The following is a 24,271-nucleotide window of genomic DNA, read 5'->3' on the forward strand; positions in this document are numbered from 1 at the left end:
GGCTCCAGCATAACCTCAAATCAAGTTTACTCCAACTATCATTGTCTGGGTAACCTTGTGATTTCAGTTATATTGTTTTCATTCAAGGATTATAGAGAATAACTTTTATGATCAGCTTCTATATAGTAACCTCTTCTAGTACCTTCCAATGTACTCCAATGATCTCATCTGAGTAGCATAAACTACTTATACGATCATATAACTTTTTGTGTAGTTGAGAAGTTGATATTGTGGTAATTATTCATATTGAATGAAAAAGACTAAGAAATTGTCAAAAAACCACTGATTTATTGATAATTAGAAAGACCGGTTTACACAAGAGCTATTGTATTTAGTTTTAGTTTATCAGAGATTGACAATGGTGTAATAACCGAAACCGGTCTTTCTAATTATCAATAAATCAGTGGTTTTTTGACAATTTCTTAGTCTTTTTCAGTCAATACGATCATATAAATTCATATTTTCGATTGAAAATATTCCAACACACCGATACTGTTAGAATACATCCATGTTTTTGAAGCAAGAAAGTGGTATTTCAAGAAGAAGCAAGAGTCATTTAACATCATGACTCCCGGAAATTGTTTATTCTCCATGAGTCTCCCATACATGATTTCAGCTGAGCCTTACAAATAGGACCGTTATAAGTGGAGAAAGATAGGAGAGCAACGTTGCCGATCCTCAGTCCTGACAATGCCTTCTATAGACGGTAGCTGATACATGCTTATTGATAAAATATTAACTGTTCATTCTCGTTTTAAATGGTCGATATTACATTTTATTAAGCAAGATATTATATTTATCAATAAATTCATAATCAAGATAATATATTTTGTCAATTTATTATCAATTCTGCATTGTTAAAAGACAATCTGCCAACAGAGCAAAGCGAGAAAGAGATAGCGCTATCCGCTTTGTTGAATGATAGACAAGGATAGTAATACAATTGCTAATCAAACACTGCCATTATAACGTGGACCTCTTTATAGTGAACAATATTTCAACATACCAATGCTGTTTGAATACATTCATGTCTTTGAAGCAAGAAAGATAGCATAACGACTCCCGGAAATTGTTCATTCTCTCGACTGAACGGGACCTGATCATCCGTTAAACATGTTTGAGCAACATGAATCGCTATTTTTTTCCATTGACAATTGTTATACTGTATTTGTTTACAACTGAAAATGCAGGAACAAGGAGTTCATCATACTTGTACTTTATCATACTTGGAAAACTGAGTTTATTGATCCTTGCCGACAAAAACCGATAATATAGGGTAATTATTAATATTATAATACTTTAAATTCCAATTCATTAAGGAAGGGCCGGTTCCCGAGCTCGGGATTTAGCTAAGTCCTAGACTTTAAACAGCTGGAGTCAGAAAATTGGTTTTCCAAAACGGGGCGTAGTCGCAGTCATTGGAATAGTCACGTTTGAATTAAATTTCGAAAAACTGGAAAATTGAACACAAAATAAAATAAAGAGAAAATAGTGTAAAGTTTCAGCTATTTTGAATTATTTAGGAATGTCCAATTCCGTTAAGGAAAAGCGTTTCCAATTATAGAAATGAGAAAATAAAAACTACTAGGACTACTGTAGCTACGACTACACCCCGTATTGGAAAGCCAATTTTCTGACTCAAGCTGTTTAAAGTCTAGAACTTAGCTAAATCCCGAGCTCGGAAACCGGCCCTAAGTGTCTCTTATACAGGATTTCAGCTGAGCCTCACAAATGGGGCCTAGTCAGATCTGTTTCGTCTAATTCTACGATTTATGCGAAAATCAATTAAACGAGACTGCTATTGATAGATACAAAATCTTGATGCATCATTCACTGGATTCGAGCAGTAAACTTAGCACTAACAGGTGGCCCAGTCCATTTGAATTAGAATCCAACCCTTTTGACGGATGCAGACAAGCCAATTATCATAACTGGCGCTCGGAGGGGAATCCGATTATGCATATCGCGCACTTCAAACCTACAATGTACAACTACTTACAACACTAGTTTATGAATAAATAATTAAGGTCAACACTTGCCACAGACTAGAGAACAATGCATCATTACTATTACTGCACGATTAATATTGACACTTCAGTTTGAGTCCGATCAGTTTCATTCAATACAGCATTTATTTGTTTCCAAAATATTGCCTGACTCAATAGAATAACAATATCTTCTATCATTTATGATGACTTGGAGCTCGACTATAAACACAGTGATTAGATTTAGAAGATTTTCTTCTGAAAAAACGCGAAGCACCACTAGCATACCACTAGCACCACTCCTCCACCTACTGTCAACTCCGGCTTTTGTATTGTAATGTAAATGAATAAATAAATAACTAAATAACTGAAGTACTTACTTTACTCCCTGAAACATGATACTAAAGTGTCACTTTTTCGCTCTCGGTAGTAAAAAACAGAAAACTCCCTAGTGAGGAAAAGTGACTCCATTTGAATAACATGGGAAGCATCTCTATTTTAAAAACTTACAATATATTAGGTTAGAAGGGCTAAGCTCAGATGAGGAAGCATATAGAGCATATAGAGTCATTAAACCAACTAAATTCAATACCTCAACAAGATATTTGATCAATATATGAAATAAATTTATGTTTGTATGCTCAAATTATTACAAACTTCATATTACTATACTAAAAAAATTTATTATTTTTATTTATTCCATGCTATTCAAGATAGCAGCCAACGAATATTCCTCATTACCTAACCAAATTTGGAATGGGAACTTCCTCATAGCTATAGTTGTGGCGGCCATTGTTGTTACAACTTTTGCCGACAGGTAGCGCTGTCGGCGGAGAACTATGTGATTACAAGCCAGCTGTTTCTGTTAATTTTTTAGATTATGTTGTAACACACTGCTTGGTCACGTACGTTTCTAAAAATTATTCTATTTGAAGTTTTTATAAAAATGTAGGTGGAGGAAAAATGTTGTGTATCATGAGAGAAAAATGTTTTTTCTCCCTCAGGAAAATTGTTGCCCTCGGCTTCGCCACGGGCTTCAAACTTTTCCCTCAGGGTGAAAAAACAGTACTTTTCACTCTAGATATACAAATAACTATTTCAGCCCCGTCGTAAGTACCATACTTTATCTACCACTTTAGTTCAGAAAGTTCTGTCAAAAAGTGAAAGGAAAGAGATAGCGCCACCGTCCATTGGTGTATTCCATTGTTAAATAAGGGTAACCGTCCACTGGATCCATATTCAACCGTTGGATCGGACGAATCTGCCGGCCGTTAATTCGGCCGAATATGGTCGTCCATTGCAACCGTTTACGTCAGTCTAGTCACCAATTATTGAATTAACTACTATCATAGCCACCAACATTTTCCATAAACAATGGTTATATTGAGATTTTGAAAATTGAATATACAAACATCCTAAATTAGTTATTCATTAGAATAATCTTACCTTCAACAAATATCCACTAAATTAGTTATTCATTATTATGCAATCTTTGTTCACCGATTCCTTTGAACATCACTTGTTAGGTCAACCTCTATCCATAGCCTAAATATCAACCAAATCTTGAAGATTTTTATGTTCAAGGATTGCACTAAATAAAACAAGCACGACGATGATATCTTTTGTCTCGCATATCCCACAATGGAATATGCTCTTGAACCAAACTAATAAACTTTTCATTGTCATTAGCTACAACTTTATAAAACAAATCAACTTCAGAAAAAAAACAAATAAGACTGTGAAACAATTTTAGGTTAGGAACACTTTGTTGTCTCCGCTCGACTAGTTAGTTCAGCCGGATAGAGCCGGAAAATCCCATTCAATTTGGATCGAACAATTGATCGGCCGGAGACGGCCGTGCACGGCCGTATGAACCAGTTGCAATGGACGAGCATCTATTCCTCTCTTTGTTGGGGGATCATTCGGTTGCGTTCGGTAGTTTTCGGCCGATGCTAGTTCGGACGAAAAAGATCCTAGTGGACTGCCCACCTGAAGGATTTCAGCAATATACAGTATTTCTTCCTCTATATTATTAATCTGGGATAATAATCTCTTCATGGAACTCAAGCCTTGCAAGAGCATATCAGTAGCACATAGGAATCGACAGTCAGTTTGGATCACAGAGTTGGAAGAATATGATAACAATATTGATAGTGCATTAACATGCGATACCGTTGAAAGTTAAACCGATGAAAGGACAAAAAAAGTATATTGAAGAGAAATGAGGTGAGGAAATGAGCCTTAGAAAGTTCAAAGCAAGGAGGAAGTGAGGTGACATCTGATCAAGACTTGGATGGCAGGGCTTAATCAAACGAAGCTCCGTTTGGCGTTTGATTACTAAGGGTTTATATTTGAGGTTCACTAATTATCTGCTCCACTCATACATGGACAAACATGTACACACGCACGCACCCTCTCATCCTTTGAACTCACATATCTGCTGAAACTCGGGTTAGAAAGATCTTCCACCAATTTGCACAACTTTCATTGATTAATGTAGAATTTAGTTAGTAAATTTATCTAGAATTTCTCAGGTATTTTTCCTTGAAGACTTAAATGTTTCATAGCTGTAGGTTTTCATGTTGTTTCAGAGAATTTTAATATGATAGACTCACAAGGTGAAGTATTTTACATGATTAATTCCATGTATGTCATATCTCTACAGAATCATTTATGTACTAGTTACCCTAGCAAGAACATTATATGTTATAACAAGTATCCATTTTCAGTTAGTTTCGATTCACGTTTCTTGTTTAACCCTATAGAGACACACTGGGGTCTTTCACACCCCAGGGATTTATTTCTGTTCTGCAGTTGACAATATCAAACAGATAGGAATTTATACCCAGTCTAAATTCGGTTTGTAGTATTGTCAACTACTCTCCACCACTTCCAGTCAGTAATAGCATTCTACAAGGTCACCAGCTCATCTTGTTCTTCGTTTGGGGTGTCTAACACCCCAGAGTGTCTTTTACGTAGGACTTTTATCAAACACTTTTATTACAAACATTTACTTGTATTGTCACTACAAATGTGGTATGGGATGATGGATCAGATTGAAATAAATGCTATGATTCTCTACAACTTGAGATTCAAAACAGTCAAATGAAGAGACGTGAGTTTTTGATGAAGTTGTCATTGGCAATTATCAAGCCATTCTTTCAAACCGAATTAGGAGCTCCAACACTTAGGCGGAACATACTTCTAAAATTAGTATAAATATTGATGAGCAGTGCTTTACTTTTGATTTCTGTATGCACTTGGAACAAAAATGATTAAGAAATGATGAAGTATGGTCTAAGTAAAGCACTGCTTATCTAAAGCACTACTTGTTTTTTCATATTTTTCAAAGAAAAATGCAAAATAAAATTGGGGTGTTCAACACCCCAGTGTGTCTACTGTGTTAGCATAAAGTAAGTGTGTCTCTGTAGGGTTAACTATCATTTCGAAAGTATTCAATTGAAGCATTCTATCATATTCCATCTATTTATTCAATCATTGGAATGTGTGAACGGTTTTTGATATTCTACTTACGTATTCGGACGTTTAATTCTTTTATATATATTTATGTTATCAATACAATACAGTGGAAAACAAGCTATTTTGAAAATTAGGCAAATTTTCTCAATTACCCCAGTTTCTCAGGAATTTTGTTCTCCAGGAAACATTCACAATTTGATAACATCACAATATTTAGGGATGAAAAAGCAAATAAAATATGCACGATATTAATTCTGTTAAGGAGTGAAATACATACGTACGTTTTCGAATAATAAATCAATTATGGTTTCACTTGACAACAATATAATAGTTCAACTATGTGAAAAATCTCTATTTAAGTGATGATAATGTGAAAAATATGTTCTATTTTTGGTTTTGAAGCATCTGAATTTGAAAATCTAATTTGTGAACATATTTAAGGACTGAAAATTTCGGACTATGTGTAACCCTATTTAAATTTGGGAAAGAAATAGCACAGGTTATCTTATTTTTTCTCTCGCTATCATTTTTTATGATGTAGCCTACCGTACTTATTGTATGAATGAATGAATGAATCAATCAATCAATAACTATTGATTCAGGTAGCTATGATGATGATTATGATGATGATGATGATGATGATGATGATGATGATGATGATGATGATGATGATAATACGGCAATATATATAGTGAGGTCCATTTTATAATGGCAGTGGAGAAAGATAGGAGAAAAACGTAGCCGGAACCTCTGTCTTGTCAATGCCTTCTATAGACGGTAGCTGATACAGGTTCATGCAATATCAACTGTTCGTCCTCGTTTAAAATAATCAATTATAATTTATTAAGCGAGAAATTATATTTTTCAATAATTTTAAAATGAATTTTCATAATTGAGATGAAATATATTGTTAGTTAATCATCAATATTCTACATTGTGAAACGACGATCTGGCATCAGAGAAAACCGAGAAAGAGATAACGATATCAGCTTTGTTGAATGATAGACAAGGATAGCAATACCATTGCTAATCAAACACTGCCATTATAACATGCACCTCACCTTGGATAAATGAATCGTATTTGATTGATGGAAAGGTGTGAAAGGATGACGAAGAGGAAGATTGTATGTTAGTGTGGTGAGAGAAGAAGAAGAAGAAGAAGAAGAAGAAGAAGAAAGAGAAGGAGGTGGAGGAGAAGAAGACAGGAGGAGGAGGATGAAGAGCAGGAGGAAGAGAAGAAGAAGAACAACAACAAGAAGAAAAAAGAGAAGACGAAGAAGAAGAAGAAGAAGAAGAAGAAGAAGAAGAAGAAGAAGAGAAGAAGAAGAAGAAGAAGGAGGAGGAGGAGAAGAATGAGAAAATGGAAAATGGAGATGATGAATTGATATGACTAAGATCATTTCTCATTTGATTGTTGGAGAATGCATAGGAATGATATTGGCTGGGGAACCCTGGTTAATAGAAAGGGGGCACGAGAATGACATCCAAAATAGGCTAATTTTCATATCTTAACGACTACATGAAGTAACTTCCCCCACCTCCTCCTTCTACCCCATCACCTTCATCTTCTCCTCCTCCTCCTCCTCATCACGAGACAAGCGCCCATTCCTCCCGAGCAAACGACCTCAGCAATGATTTACATAAATATCAATCCCTATCTATATTCAGCGACTCCGAGACTGACTAAATTAATAACAATGAAACGTTATTAACTCCGAAATGACATTATTAGTTGTTGCTCTGCATAATAAAGAAGATTGATACTGTTTCTTTTTAATTTGAATCTCATTATTCCGGTGGAACATAATTTTCGGGGTGTTCCATTTTTTCGAGAGGAATAAATTTCAAAAGATAATTTTGTCCCTCTAAGATGCTGAACGTTGGATAATTTTCTCGACGAAAAACTTCATCTATAGTGAGGTCCACGTTATAATGGCAGTGTTTAATTAGCAATGGTATTGCTATCCTTGTCTATCATTCAACAAAGCCATGGCAAAATTGTAACATGCTATAAATTTTCGGCTCCAAATTTATCGTCTAATTTTAATATTTTCTAAATTTGGCTTAGTGGTTTTGTGTTTTGTTTCAGTTTTGTATATGTTTGGACTTTTTAACATCAAAATGAACTTTATTCCGAAGTGAAAAGTGTGAATTTAAAGTATTGTGCTCACTATAACCATAGTGTCCGGTTTCCCATTAGGGAACTTTGGACTATATACGGCGAGGTGGAACTACCCTTGGGTCACCCCACAATTCAAAGCCATACGCTAATAATAATAATTCAACAAAGCGCATAGCACTATCTCTTTCTCGCTTTGCTCTGTTGCCAGATCGTCTTTTAGCAATGTAGTATTAACAATTGATTAACTAATATTCCATCTTGATTATGAAATAATTGAAAAACAAAATTATTTTATTCTTTTATACGAGAATGAACAGATAATATTACATCGATACATCTGTATTAGCTACCGTCTATAGAAGGCATTGACAAGACAGAGAATCGGCAACGTTGGTCTCCTATCTTTTTCCACTGCCATGTGGACCACGTTATAATGGCAGTGGAGAAAGATAGGAGACCAACGTTGCCGATCATCACTGTCTTGTCAGTGCCTTCTTGACAGTTACTGATACAGGTTTATAACTGTAATATTAACTGTTCATTCTCGTTTGGAATAATCAATTATATTTTATCAAGCAAGAAATTATATTTTTCAAAGAATTCATAATCAAGATGAATTATTTTGTGAATTAATTATCAATATTCTACATTGTTAAAATCCGATCTGGCAACAAAGCAAAGCGAGTAAGAGATAGCGTATCTAATTTGTTTAATTGAGTACTTTATTCAGTAAATTACAATATATACTGGCTTATACACTTATACAATAACTTACAATGCAGCAAAGTTTTAGATGAATTTACATAACATAAACTAAGAAAATAATTAATGAACTGTATTTATGATACGAAAAAAGCAATTTAGAATATCTATACAAGATATTGAAGATAATATTGTAATGCATTTACATAAATTGGCGGAGCTTTGGACATTTCAATATCCATTCATCGGAAAGAATATTAAAAATATCATTCCCACTAAAGGTAGACGCACACAGATCGCCATCCAAAGCGGATCCATCCAAAGCGGATTTTTTTGTGTCATGTGTACTGTATTGTATTGTTTTTCTAATATCCTCTCTTTGCTTACAAAAGGAATTGCATATATGCTACAAATGAATTACATTATGTTACTAGATGGATTACATATGTACAGTGAATTGTAGATTAATAATTACATGAATCATCTCTTTTTCTTTTGAGTTTTTAAATTATTATGAATTCATTCTAGTTTTCCTGCTCTCTTAGTATTTCACTCTTAGTACTTCTTCTTTTCGGATTGAAATTTTATTTATTTTTTTTTTCTAGTTTTTCATACATTCCATATTTTTCTTTTTTCTTTATTATATTTTTTCTATTTTCGACTGAATCTCAAAGCCACTAATTATAGCCGACTGATTACTCGTTGCCATCGCTCAAACTACTTAGTTTTGCTGGTAACGCCAATGATAATATTATAATCGATTTTTAAATGGAAAATATTTTAATTTTAAGTTTTTGTAATGTATTGTATATGAAAATTTTTATATTTTTCACATTTGTAAAGTTTGTTTAATGATTTTGGCAATAAATATTTCTTTCTTTCTTTCTCTCTAAAGACGGCACGCATCGGACGGATCAGACGATTGGATTTGATGCAATGTTTTCAATTGGAGTGCGCATACCTATACGATGGGGATAGGTATGCGCTCTTCAATTGAAAACAATGCATCTAATCGTCCGCAATTCAGCAATACTTTCGCAATTCAGAACAAAGAAAGCATATAATCTTATGATTAATAAAGTGATGTAATAATTACATAATTAAATAAAATAAAATCATTGAAATGGAGTAGACTAATGGTGAATCAGGTGGATCAATTGTTGAGTGATAGACAAGGATAGAGGTACCATTGCTAATCAAACACTGCCATTATAACGTGGACCTCACTATAGCTGTCTACAGTATACAGTATATAGCCGATATACATGTATAACATTGGTGGTGCAATGTGCAACAGGACGTGCAGCAGCCACAATCATAAATTATTATCAGAAATGAATATTCATAATATTCAGGTGGCGGTGGCCGGCGGCACTCACATGGAAACTGACACTAGCGCGCGTTTAACGAAGTCAATTATTGAAATTCGCTCGGACCCTAGAACGGAACCCGGTGGAACCCCACTAGAGCCACCGCTGCTCGGCCCCATAACGCGATTAGGCCACTTGGACGGCTCACTGTTCAGTGTAAATATAACCCGAACCACAGTCAGGGTATAACTCACCCCATCAACCCTCCCTTCATCGCGTGGGAGGGAGTGGAAGGTGTCAAAGGCGTTGGAAAGGGCGAGGAGTGCTTCCGATGGGGGTGGTGTAGATGGTTTGTCCGGCAGGCAACGTTGTGCTTGGAAAGATTCCAACAAACCCTCTCAACAAACCCCAATGCCCATTGATCTGATTTACACAGGCACACGCCTTCTGCCAAAACTCACTCACTCACTCACATCTAGCCAGCGGGCGATGACTTTCAGTGTGCAAGAGAGAGGGAATAACCATTAAAGGTGTTAGCGATTCGACCAACACTCGAACTTCTAGTTCCAATAGACATGAAAAGGGTGTCTCCTGTCTAGACGTTTTCTATCAGGTGGATGTTAGCATTACGAACTCAAATTGATATTTTAAAGATGAGAGTCATCAAGTATGACAATGTTAAAATAATTCATCAGCTATTTAAATTGTTTTTGCAGTCTTTGAGGCATTCATTCAACAGGAAAAGGATGAGAAGGAAGAAGAGAAGGAGGCGGAGGAGTTTGATGATGTTCTTCTTCTTCTTCCTCTTCTCCTAGCTTCTTCTTCTTCTTCTTCTTCTTCTTCTTCTTCTTCTTCTTCTTCTCGCTTCTTCTTCTTCTTCTTCTCGCTTCTTCTTCTTCTTCTTCTTCTTCTTCTTCTTCTTCTTCTCTTCTTCTCTTCTTCTTCTTCTTCTTGTTCTTCTTCTTCTTCTTCTTCTTCTTCTTCTTCTTCTTCTTCTTCTTCTTCTTCTTCAAGTAGAGGAGGTGTAGTAGAAGAGAAAGAGAATTGATGAGACTGAAGATGGTAGAAGTAAATGATAATGAATGAGGTATAATGTTTCAATCACAAAACGAGTTGACGCGTGTTACAAGATCAACACTTATAGTAAAAAAGTAACGGGGATCGTTGTAGACTCGAAAACTGGTTCAGTTATATGCTCTGTTACGCATCAGAAAAAAACTCACATGAAGTGTGCCCACCATACAAACACTTACAAAACGAAGGCATATAAAATTGAAGCCATATATAGATATTACGGCCAACAGCCCACCGTGATTTAGTTAGTTCTTTATGTTAATCAATTCCCGGACGAACGAAGATAAGAGAAAAAACTGGTTCAACTTCCTTCCATCAAACCCTCCTTCTTATTCATCCTATCTCTTTCTCTCCTACCATAGACATGATGACACCTATTCTTGTTTCGCTTGGTAAAACACCCTCAATTCATCGCATCATCATCATAATCATCATCATGATTATTTGCCTCTAGGCTTGTGTTGAACGCGTGTTCCATTATAATATATGCCGTACGGTCTTAACACATCATGCTATATTATTACTTTTGATTTTTTCTAATTGAAAACGATCATTCAGGATTATGAAACTTCACTTTCCTGATTAAATTTGATAAATCTCCTCCAATCTATTTAAACTACTTTCAAGATCATGCACTTTTTAACGATCATTGTCGAGATCGCTGGGTAAGAATATGATATTATTGACCGAGCGAAGTGAGATTCAAGTAAGATTCAAGTCGACGGTTTTGCATTTCTCTTTATGTTTATATGTTTGTATTTTTGTTCTGCATTTACAGCGAAACGCAGCAATAGATTTTCATGAAATTTGATAGGTATCTCACTTTTGAATTTCGCGTCGACGTATACATACGGTTTTTGGAAATTTTGCATTTTAAGGATGATACAAAAGGAAAAGGAGCCTCATTCGAACGTCTCATTGCCGTAAAAATCAGTCTATAGAATTATTCATCCTAAATCAGGTGTCGAGTGGATTATTAATTGCATGCAATGACGCATGTAATTAATATCTCAATGTAACTAGGTAAAAATCAGCTGTCGTGTGGACTATTTATTGCAAGGAATGGTGCCATTCAATAATAATTGATTTAGCATATTAATTTCTCCCGAATTTTCTCTGCTTTTAACTCGGTAACCTTTTGATGATAGAAGAATAGTTTTGTTTACAAAAAAAACATTGTCGATACAACAACCCAAACAGTCATTATAGTTATTTATACACCGATATCTCGCCAACACGTCAGCGCAGGACATAAATTCACTCTGATGGACAGTATTATAGGAGGTTGTAGTTTTTAATTGCGCGAGGTCTACTGTTCACAGAACTACTAGTATGAATATTATAGATACAATAATAAATCAATTATATTATCCTATTACATCAAGCGAGCAATATCTGTATTTATATATATGGTTATTTATGTTTTACGGATCTCGAAGACGGCTCTAACGTTTTTCACGAAATTTGGAACATAGTAGGTTCATGATATAAAGATTCGATTGCACTAGGTCTCATTCTTTGGAAAACTCGCTGAACGACATTAAAAGGATAATTCATCCTTGGAAAACAGATGATAATTCCGTCGTCTCTCGATAACAGAAGATACGTGTGCCTGTGTGGGAGAGACAGATTCATTTCCAGCTGTGTAATCATAATCAATCAGTGAGAAATTTTATCTAGCTAGACAATTTAATCGATTTGATCAACATAATCTGATTTGTTGACATGACATGAAAATCCTCCTAAAGTACAGTATATCATAATTTTCAAAGTCGATCATTATTTGACAATTTCAAGTGATTAGTGAGTGTTATTTTGTTATTCAATTTGGTTTATCTAAATTATAAATGTTTTGTTTTCAAATGTTTGAACAGAAAATTGAACCTGAATTCAAGTGTATGGAACATAACCTACTTTCTGGACTATTTTATAGTGTATAAATCGAAATTAGGGAAAGAAACAGTTTTGGGCTGTGCCTGTTGGTACTTCCCCAATCATTTTGAAGAATTGTGTTCGGTTTATCAAGTCAATAAATAAATAACGAGCGAAACTCGGTGCCCCGATATTATTTATAAAACAGAGTGAATTTTTTATTATATAGATACATATAGAGAAGCAAGTTAGTAAAGGGATTTCAGTTAGAAATACAGATTGTGAAGAAGTGTAAATAGATATAGATAGCGGCGGGCAGTGGAGGAGTAGGTCTTGGAGAGCTTGAGGCTACCACGAAGCGAGGTCTTAGGTCAGGAAGAAGGAGTCACATAGCATCTCTCTAGGTTAATAGGTCTCCGGCAGGTCAACTTGGAAGCTGAGCCAACATAAACACAACCACGAGTTTTAAAGCGTTTGTCACCCTCACATATTCCCCACATTTAATCATGTTATACTTTATATTATTATCTCCTCTTTAATGATGCAGTACAAACGTTATCTATATGATAAGAGAGAGTAGGGTTGTGTATGCAATCCCGGAGAAACGGGAATGATTTAGATTTCCAAATTTTGTACATGAAATCTAAAAATATCAATCTGGTGCACCTCGATACCCGAATTTCAATTTTCCTTCTAGATTTTTCAGAATTAATGTTCAAATCTCATTCATGGGACATAAGTATAATTATTACAATTGATTGTTAATACCATCTATATAATAAGAGAGACTAGGGTTGTGTTTGTTCGCATCGAAACTTGTGGATTACATACCGGAAAAACGGGAATGATTTAGATTTCCAAATTTCGTACATGAATTCTAAAATATCAATCTCGTGCACCTTGAATCCCGAATTTCAAATTTCCTTCTAGATTTTCCAGATTAATGTTCAAATTTCATTTATGGGACATGGAATTTCATGTGGCATAACTTAATATTCTATCAACTGTTCTTTTGAAATCATCGGTTGGAATCAAGAATTTAGATATAAATTACTTTCATATTTATGATTTTCTCCTCTCGTGATTATTGATTCTATCTATAGCATACGCTAGTAGTTCTGTGAACAGTAGACCTCACGCAGTATTCTCATCCACATGTACCTGATTGAAATAGATCTTATGGAAATATAGCAATAGACTGGCCTCTCCACACATCTGTGTAATCACTTGTCAGCTGATTTATGATTAACAATATTCTATAGTTTGATTTTTACTTCAATATTGGCGTATGAAGGAGGCTCCTTTTTCCTTTTATATTACCGGTATCCTGTAAATGCAACATTTCCAAAAACCTTGTATATACGTCGACGCACAATTAAAAAAAGGAACATACCTGTCAAATTTCATGAAAATCTATTTCCGCGTTTCGCTGTAAATGCGCAACATATAAACATAATAATAATAATAATAATAATATTATTATTATTTTTTATTCAAACATTCAAGCATTTAAACATTAAGAGAAATGCCAAACCGTCGACTTGAATCTTAGACCTCACTTCGCTCGGCCAATCAATATTATAAAATTATGATATTGAGAACGTATCCTTTTTCGACTTATCTATGATAAAATAAAGGAAAGAATTGGCTTACGGGATAGGAAATTCAACGAATGTCGCATCATCACGTCTGAAGTACTGGACTGACTGATCAAGCTGCGTTTACACTAAAGTTATTAAAATGTTCATTTCTCCGTCCTTATAGATTCTATTAGATTGAACATAACTTATCATACACATGATGAACATATGTGTTTGTCAAGTTCCGTTCAATCTAATAGAATCTAAGAGGATTAATTTATTAACGGTTGTTAATTGTTATTTACTACTAAGGTAGTTATTAACAATGTAGTTATTGTTAATGACTTAATCCTTACATATGTTCTTCATGTGTATGATACGTTATGTTCAATCTAATAGAATATATATAAGGATTGAGTTATTAACATATTGTTAATAACTTTGGTGTAAATGGAGCTTCAGTTTGTCAAGTTTCCAATTAGACCCTTGCGGAGCACGGGTTACCTTCCAGTAGTAAATATATCATACAGAGAATGAATATTCTTCATAAAGTTCATATCATTATATTCTCATATCCATCATACTCAAGGACCTTCCAGGATAGGTAATATTAATTAATAAATTGAAGTCATTTATTCAATTATTCGATGGAAACAGTATACAAATACATTATAATAATATATTGTTTCAAGATAACGTTCCAAAAAAGATTCATCATACCTTTGATAAAGAGTCGTTGGAGAGGAGATACACTTACAAAAGCTGATTAATATTGAAAGGAGTTCTCAACCTGTATTGATTCGTCAATGGTTTTCCATTGCTACAATAATTCTTTATTTCAGATTATAATGCCCAAACTAGACCTGGTCTTATACGTTGATAGAGTAAGGAATATTGATAAGAAATGAACATTTTTATGATGACTCAACAACAAGATGAATAACCTGAAAATTCGAATTTGTTATGATATATTTAGGTGTCACATTTTCCGATTAGAAGATGATTCAATATCAGGGATAAAGCTTTGTCCACACTGAACGAATTATGTTCGTCAAACATGTTTGTTGAAACAGTTTGGTCAAATTTCATTATGTTTGTCAAACAATGTTTGTCCGTGGTTGACAGGACGCGTGTGGACGCGTGGGCAGATCACGTTTTATGTTTTACAGCAAACACTGAAAATGTTTGGGAAAACAGTAATTTTTTGTTTGACAAACAATGATTGTGCAAATCTATAGATAGATTTATAACTTCAAATACATAGCCTACAGACCTGAACTAAAATCAGAATCATAACCGCGGAAATGGTAAACTATTTTCACTAAATAGACAAAGTTCGACTAGAGTTTGATCAACGACTTAGGGTCATTATCCATATTTAACGCTAAATCACGTTTTCTTATATATATGGTTGCATTTATCATAATGTATTTCATACGGGGTTTAAACGAACAGCTGACATTTCTCCGTTTGAAACTAGTATCTGCATACGGGCCTATAAGTAGGATCAAATATCGAGAAAAGTTGGTTATATTATTATACATATATAATAATAATTATGCATATTATAATGTGTAGGTGTAATGTTGCCCTTGGACAGTAGTAGAATGATTCCAGTTGTTTTTCCAGCGTCAAATTTTTAAATAGAGATAAATTATGACTCACCTTCGCATGTAAACTGGCCGTAGTGTTTGCCACTGGACTTGTCCCCGCAAACCACGCACTCAATATTCTGATTTTTGTCGTTGGACTGGGACGATCCCCCAGATTGCGAACTGTTGGTGCCAGGGGTGGCAAGATCCCTCAATCCGCCCACAGAGTTGGGGTCGTCGACCGGGGGAACCATGGGCAGGCCGAGTGCCGGTTGCGGATCGCGCCATGGGGTCGCCACTAGAGCCATGCTGCGTGGAAAGCCCCCCAAATCCAGGTCACCCCCTGACGGGGGGTACCGACAGACCCCGTGTGGTAAAATAATGGTCCTGTTTTGGGGGCCCTCGCTCGAGGGCCGCTCGAAAATTTCGAAAAAACACTGGCTACCTCACAGATTGCACCACCCAACACTAGGATGTCGCTTTCCTCCGACAAGTCATAGTCGTCACTTTTCACCGAAAACAATCTTAGTTTATCAAATTAGACTACGCAGAAACGAGGGTAGTTTGAGAAAATTGATTGATTCTCAGTATTGAAAGTCAAGAACAGTTTGAAAACTTTAACTAGATTTTCAAAGTCTAACTATTTCACTATCGTAGTAAATATCTGAATGTTGCTCTCAAACTCACTGAAGCAGGTTAAATCACTGTAGTTTTCGAAAATACTTGTCCCCTGTAGTTCTGCTTACACACATTGATGTTCAATCCGTGAATTGTTTTTAAAATATCACGTGGATTTCCAAATTTCGTTAACAATCTTTCGATTATTTTCAATACTCGTATCAATGGTTCACTCGGCTTACACTAATTAATAATTATCAAACTATCCGGTTCCTGATAATATGTCGTGATTCACGAGTTCTAATTCACAAATTATACAGTGAGCTCCCAAATTTAGTTGCATTGAATCTCTGAGTTCTGTTTTCAAGAAACATTGTGAACACAAAATCGTAGGTAGTAAACAAATTGTGAATTTGACTGTTGAATTTTGTCACGAATTGTATTAGTTTATGAGCTTCTCATATCAAATCTATAAAAAATAGAATATATTAGAGACACTGATAACAAATTAATAAAACATTTGTGATTGTATAATAAAGTTTCCAGAAGAGCTCGAATCCTGCATTATGCTATATTTCCATTAAACGAGATTTATTGTAGCCATGCTAGTGTTTGATAATATCGAAATTTCTGTGGAAATATCTATGAGAAATTTAGTTAGTCACGAATATCCCAAATTGCACGATTATGATTCTCCTAAATGAGACTCTAGTCAATTTCTACTAGAATATTACAGTCAATTAGATCAAGATCAAAACGGATTTTAGAGAACTAAGCAAGCTCTGGATCGATACATGGGAGTTTTTCCAAGTTAAAATATATTCAATATCGGAGATTCCAAAAGTATTAATCTCAACATAATGAATTGACCGATAACTTGACTCAATAAGTATTTTTATAAAAACAAGTGCTTCCAGAGCTATCTTTTCAGACTGTGAATCTGAAAATTTCCTCTCATTTTTAAAATAAAGAAATGGTATTCAATTATTTCTAGTATTGGAAAACTATCAAATCGTTTTTGGATCAATATTCTAGGGATTCGTATTCATCCCACGTGAATGGAAGTTTGAGGATTTAGATCCAGTTCCAAAAAACCAGACGCTAGTCTCTCACAGATTTCTGTATCCAAAACTCACAAAGAAGTAATTCTGCAACAATTCTTCGTTTTATTTATGTATAATCTAAAAAGGTCTACAATTTTTTTGTTCCTGAGGCACGTACCCAATCATGAACATAAGGAAAACGTAACTTTGGTATCTCTTGCATTATAGATAAAAATTTTATCTTAAGTGGGCAGTAGTTTCCGGGGTTATTCACATCATTTAATTGGGATTTTCGTTTAACAATAATTAAAAATCTTATCTTACAAATTGTAAATCCAGTCTCGTATTACCGCGTATTCTCAATCAGTCTATGCAATTCGATCAACAAGTGAAGCTTCAGCTTCGATTGCCTCCCTTCATTAATTATGTTACATTATGACGTACTATAATGATCCTCCAACTATGTAGTTAATTCTCTTCCGGTATCTTGTTTTATTCGAGCACTTGAATTTCCGATTAATGTTTTGGAACGATCAATTTTATACGACCATATATCCAAGACAATAAACGTTCTCAAGAATTCAAGCTCTTCCGGAAAATACAATGATATCCCAATTCCCAATTCAATTCTTTGGTTTATTCCAGAAAATCATTCAATGTGTTAAATATTTCAATCAATAACTGGTATGGCTATGATTTGAGAATTCCTGACTACCTAATCTGTAACTTACACATAAAATCAAACTACGATATCAACCTTTCGATCTTTTCACACCTCAATCATCCGACTGACCTGTAACCCTTATTAAACTAGCAACAACTGAATGACCTTTAACCAACTGATCTTTCAACCGATTTCCATCACAATAACAACTATAATATTAGTACGTATAGTGACGAAAAAGAGATTACTACAATCCAATTGTTCATAAAATTATCCATCAATATTTACAACTATGAAAAATTATTAACTTTTTCAATTCTCTGGAATTCTTTTTGATCTGGTAGAAAACTATAAGTTAGTCAACTACAAGGATCTCTTGAATTTTTCTCAGACAGGTGTTCAAAACTTTTATATATACTTTTCAAAACTAGACGCAAAGAACATACGAGAACTGCGCATCAATTATGTTTATCAACTTTTAAAGTGTGATTTTGATGCTAAAGTAAGAAGATTGAACCAAATTTTGTCAAATATAGTGATATCATAAAATACTTTCAGCGATTTTCCTCAACTTTGTTTGTGGAATGGAGGAATTTCTCTTGCAAGTAAGCGAATCGTTTCCACTGTTTCTTGAACATCCAATCAACTTCCCAAAAATGTTGAAACCCACTTTTTTCTGTAACCTGAACATCCTAGAGATAGATACATTAGAGACTTTTCTACTTCAATCCATACAATTTCCTCCACACGGGAGTTATGTTCCCAAACCATTGACATCTCTCCTATGAACACGCACTTGAAGAGAAGTCACCAAACTTCTCCTTCCACGGAATTCCCCCTAAAATCCTAGTCAACAGATAAAACTTATCGCTTTCCAAGAACCAGCTTTCTTATAAACCCAATTATAAATAATTCTTGGTCGACAACATAATTATCATGATTAATGAGAAACACAGCTTATTCACCAGAAATATAATTTGCTAATGAGAAATTCCTCATAGATAAATAGCTAAGCTTGATAGCTGTTGAGCTCAAAAGGAGAAAATTATCACTTTTTGTTTCTGTTTTATCTTGTTCTAGATTTAAGGGATTTTTTACCAATAAATTCTCTCAAGTAAGAGATCCAAATTGGATTCATGATACTGGGACTTCCTTTATCCGTAGAAAAGTGAAAGGGGGTTGAGAATACTCACTAAGAGAATTTTGTCAACAATCGCTGATGATTTTCCTTATCAAAGAACTATTAACAACACTTTTTGAACTATCACCAGAGTTCATCAGGAATTTTATCACTTCTTACGATGAATCCATGTAAATTTCGAAGATGATGCAAGAAAACAAAAAACAAATTTTTTCAAATAGTTGTCGGTTTTCCTTATCAATAATGATTATAATTATTAATACTCGTAGAAGATTCACCAGAATTTGTAACTATTTCTTCTTCACGAAGGGGGGGGGGGAAGGGAGAGTTTCCGATGATGATGTAGAAGGGGAGCACGGGGGGAAAGAGAAGTCCTTATCGATTTGCAGTTGGCACGCTTACAAATACAGTGCGATACAGTGTGTGTGTGCGTGGGAGAGCGCGCGAACGACACCCTAACCTCAAAGTTGACCTGACGCGGTGAGTCGCCGGGAGTAACTGAGCTCTGCCCTTCTCCTCTGACCTCGCGAGACCTGACCCCCACCACCCGACCTCGGTTGTCATGGCAACGGGTGGCCTCTTCACTCCCATTGGCCGCGCCGACCTTTTAACATACGACACCCATTTATAATCGGGCGCGAGCTGCGCACAAAATAAAACGCTGCCAAATTTCCAACTCTGTTATCAGGCAGTGATAGCTGGGAAAAGTCTTCCAACTCCAATGGTTGATTTGGTATAAATAATTGGATTTGGAAGTGTGAGACTGTGGGGCAGTATTTAGAAACGATAAGAACGAACTTGAGCCAAGCTCAACCAGATCCTCATTATATCTGAGAGATGATCAAGCATTGTAAGATAACCACTATGACTATTAATACTTCGTACTTCAGACTTGGAGGAATTTGCGGCGCAGAGAAACAAAGGGAGATCAGCCAATTACAGTGATGGATAGAGTCATAGGTGGAAGCGATGTTGCCAATTTGTCGATTAGAATCAGTTGAGTCAGTGCTTGCAGAGACTAGTGAAACTAGTTAGTGTAGAATAAGTTGAGACTAAGCCCTCCATCCGAAGAAATTACATGGTAGCCAATTCGTGTAAAATTGCAACTTCTCAAATTTCCAATTCAACGTCAGAATTGGATGTAGAATATCATCCACGATATCCTAGTAGTGCTAGAAAAGATCAAGGTTTGAAGGATTAAAAGGAAATTTAACTTTTATGATAAAATTGGAAACATCGCGAAAATTTGTTTTTCTTTTGAATATCACTTCTCTCAGAATCATGGGGCGTCGTAATAAATAATGATTTTATATTAAATTAACGGTGAGATTGTCTTCTTTCTATTGATGTTTGGATAATTCTTGTCCGACCTATAGTTATTTTTTAATTAATGATTATGTTCGTCAATGCCGAGACATTTCAAGCAGAAAACATGAAATTTTCGACATGCTGGAAACTTTTTTGTTTCAAAAGATAAGTGGGTGGTGAAAGCGAGAAAGCTTCTCAGAAATAATTGAAATTATTTTTTCAATTTTCCAAAGTAGTCGGAAGATCGTATTTTGGTCTCCAAGGATTTTCAAAGTTTGGAGAGCTACTGCATGGTACCAAATTGCATTGTGTACCAAATTGTATGCTAAAAGCTGGAAATTTACGAGATATTTGACTGAATTATTTCAAACGTAAGCAGCTGTATGCCTCTAGAAAGACTGTAATGAAACACTGTTTGGATTATTCGATGCGAGGTTGTCATTTTCAGTATTTTATAATCAATCATGTGGCTTGCAGTTGCTGAATTTTTCAATCGTTCTGTATTTTGTTTTTGTTGATCCCAGCTATTAATTGATAGCCTATGGTGGCACACCATTCAGGCCCTAACCTTGACTTTGAAACTCATGAGAGGCCAAAATACGTTGTTCCGAGTACGTTTGACAATTAGAAAAATAATTTCAATTATTTCTGAGAAACTTTCTCGCTTTCACCACCTTTTGAAATAAAAAAGTTTCTAGCATGTCGAAAATTTCATGTTTTCCTATCGAAATGTCTCGACATTGACGAACATGAACATTAATTAAAAAATAACTATTGGTCGGATAAAAATTATCCAGACACCAATAGGAAGGAGACATTCTCCCCGTTAATTTGATATAAAATTATTACGCATTACGACGCCCCATGATTCTGAGAAGAGTGATATTCAAAAGAAAAACAAATTTTTTCGATGTTTCCAATTTTATAATAAAAGTTAAATTTGCTTTTGATCCTTTTACCCTGAAACTTTTGTAGCACTACTAGGATATCGGGGATGATATTCTACATCCAAATCTGACGTTTAATTGGAAATTTGAGTAAGGTGCAATTTTATACGATTTGGCAACCCTGTATTTTCTTGGGATGGAGGGCCAAGTCACAACTTATTTTACACAAACTAAACCTAAGTTTAACATAAGCGCTTGAATACTCACTAGAAATTGGAGAACGCTGGCCGGTTCAAAACGGCGACATCGCCGCCGTTGAATCCGTACTGCTCTATGCCTTCTCTGCTGTGCATGTCCATCCCAAGTCAAAAGTTATTTTGTACAGAGTATAGAAATACTGAAACTCATGGATAAAACACAAGAAATAGAGTAGTCTATGCTCCCCATTACCAAAAAGCAGCTCTTCTTAAAGGAAAGCCGACATGAATGGGTTTTGAATTTGTAAATTAGAAAGCTAACAATTTACAAAAGAAATTGTGAAAATCAAGAACTTTCCAGTGAGGAGCTTGCTAGAAGATAAAATCCTTCATAACCACACAGGAGTATGTTTGGGGAGGGTTACATTTTATCACTGCATGTTTATTCTATTATATTCTTTATTCTAGGTACCTTGATGCAAACCCACAGACGGACAACGACATAAGCATTGAGTGAGTCAAAGAGCCTGTTCACATCACAGCGATTTACGCTCGGTTGTCACGCGGTTGCCAGGTATAGGGAAACACATGGTGCCGTACACATGCATCGCTCGGTTTTAGTAGTCGCCGGCGAATCGCGGCGGTTGTAATCTCAGACTTAACCGAGGGCAAATCGCTCATGAATCGCTGTCATGTGTACGAGACTGGCAAATCGAGCGATTTGCCAACCGCGCGTAAGTCGCTGTCATGTGAACAAGCTCTTAAAATAATAGCATCAGCTTTTTGAATATTTATGAAAAAATCATAGAAATAACATGCAATTAATTCCAGCTGACCAAATGATAAATCAAAACAATTTCTTTTCAAATCACTTTTGTTGTCCAACGAACTTGACCTGTGGAAAGGTTTGAAGTATACGTGTTCAAAATTTGAAGCTGATTGATCAGTTTTTTCTAAAGTAATATTGTAAAAGAAATATTCTGATTTGTACAAACAGACAGAAAACGACTTTGGCCTGCAGTAAGTCAAATATGTGTTCAAAATTTAAAGCTGATTAATCAATTTTTTCTAAAGTAATTGTGGAACATAGAAACAGAAAACGACTTTGGCCTCTAGTAAGTAAAAAGTGAGAACTCGCAAACGCTCGTTCAATAATGTGTCACAACTTTACATCGTGTTTCTTGATCAATGACAATGGAATAGAACAAAACTTGAATGATGGAGAAACACTTTTTAGTTTCTACAACAAATCTCAGTTCAAGAGAAAAGGAATGAGTAATGTTTACCGGTTATAGAGTGTCAAAGGGTGTTAGAGTGTTGAGACCAGGTTAATATTAGTTACCTTCTCCACTGCAAGACCCTCAAGTATGTTAGACAGTAGGGCTTCTTGACTTCTTAGTCCTATTATTTACCTCTATTATTGCTTCTCCAATCACAACAGTTAATCCTGTTTGAACGATGTTCTAAGATTTCTACAGTAGAAGAAGAAGTAGAAGAAGAAAAAAGTAGAAAAAGTACTAGAAGAAGCAGAAAAAGCAGGGGAAAGAAGAATAATATAAAGGTCAAAGAAGTAAGAGAAGAAAAACGAAAAGAAGGTGAAGAGGAAGAGGAAGAGGAGGAAAAAGAGTGAGATGAGAAGGAGCTGGTGGAGGAGAAGGAGGAGGAGGAGGAGGAGGAGTAGGAGAAGTAGGAGAAGGAGGAGATGGAGAAGGAAGAGAAGGAGGAGGAGAAGGAGATGGAGGAGGAAAAAAGGAGGAAGAGGAGAAGGAGATGGAGGAGGAAAAAAGGAGGAAGAGGAGAAGTAGGAGGAGGGGAAGGAGGAGAAGGAGAAGAAGAAGACAGAGTAGTCAGAGAAGGAGGAAGTTGATGGAGAAGGAGGAGAAAAAGATGAAGGAAGATGAAAAAGAGAAGTGGAAGAAGGTGAAGAAGGAGGATGATGTGGAGGATGGAGCAGGAAGAGGAGGATGAGGAGGGGGAGGAATAGGAGGAGGAGGAGGAGAAGGAGGAGAAGGAGGAGAAGGAGGAGAAGGAGGAAGGAGGAGAAGGAGGAGAAGGAGGGAAGGAGGAGAAGGAGGAGAAGGAGGAGAAGGAGGAGAAGAGGAGAAGGAGGAGAAGGAGGAGAAGGAGGAGAAGGAGGAGAAGGAGGAGAAGGAGGAGAAGGAGGAGAAGGAGGAGAAGGAGGAGAAGGAGGAGAAGGAGGAGAAGGAGGATAAGGAGGAGAAGGAGGAGAAGGAGAAGAAGTCAGAGTAGTCAGAGGTAGTTGATGGAGAAGGAGGAGGAAAAGATGAAGGAAGATGAAAAAGAGAAGTGGGAGAAGGTGAAGAAGGAGGATGGAGCAGGAGGAGAAGGAGGAGAAGGAGGAGGACTGGAAGGAGGAGGAGTAGAAGGAATAAGAAAAGAAGCAGATTGAGAAGGAGGAGAAGAAGATGTATGGAAAGAGAAATAAAACTAGTAATAAAAGGAGGAAGTGGAAGTGGAAAAGTAGAAAAAAACTGAATAACGAGATAGAGTAGACAGAGTGGTCCGTAGTGGAGAAGAAGAAGATGAAGAAGAAGAAGAAGAAGAAGAAGAAGAAGAAGAAGAAGAAGAAGAAAAAGAAGTAAGTTACCCTACTAGAGATTTCAATAATAATAATAACAATACCAGTGTATTGAAGGGAGGTGGCCAAGATTCACAACTCTATTGTTATTAGCCCG

At 35.7% G+C, this 24,271-nt stretch overlaps 1 protein-coding gene across 5 annotated transcripts in view; it reads right to left on the bottom strand.

The window, feature by feature from the left end:
- The window catches only part of LOC111053311 (steroid receptor seven-up, isoforms B/C), a 181,952-nt gene extending 162,260 nt beyond the window's left edge, over positions 1-19,692 (bottom strand). For 2 of the 5 annotated variants that reach the window (XM_039435606.1, XM_039435610.1), the window contains exons 1-2: positions 19,236-19,692; positions 15,791-16,804 (exon numbers count right to left, since the gene is read on the bottom strand). In XM_039435606.1, the coding sequence (XP_039291540.1) occupies positions 15,791-16,025 (235 nt within the window). In that variant the 5' untranslated portion in view covers positions 16,026-16,804; positions 19,236-19,692. Of the gene's footprint in view, positions 1-15,790; positions 17,083-18,594; positions 19,131-19,235 lie in introns of those variants that run through there. The other 3 variants (XM_039435608.1, XM_039435609.1, XM_039435607.1) reach the window with 3 other exon arrangements.
- Between the last annotated feature and the right edge of the window lie 4,579 nt (positions 19,693-24,271).

The sequence above is a fragment of the Nilaparvata lugens genome, chromosome 9 (assembly GCF_014356525.2).
Source record: "Nilaparvata lugens isolate BPH chromosome 9, ASM1435652v1, whole genome shotgun sequence".
NCBI classification, from domain to species: Eukaryota; Metazoa; Arthropoda; class Insecta; order Hemiptera; family Delphacidae; genus Nilaparvata; species Nilaparvata lugens.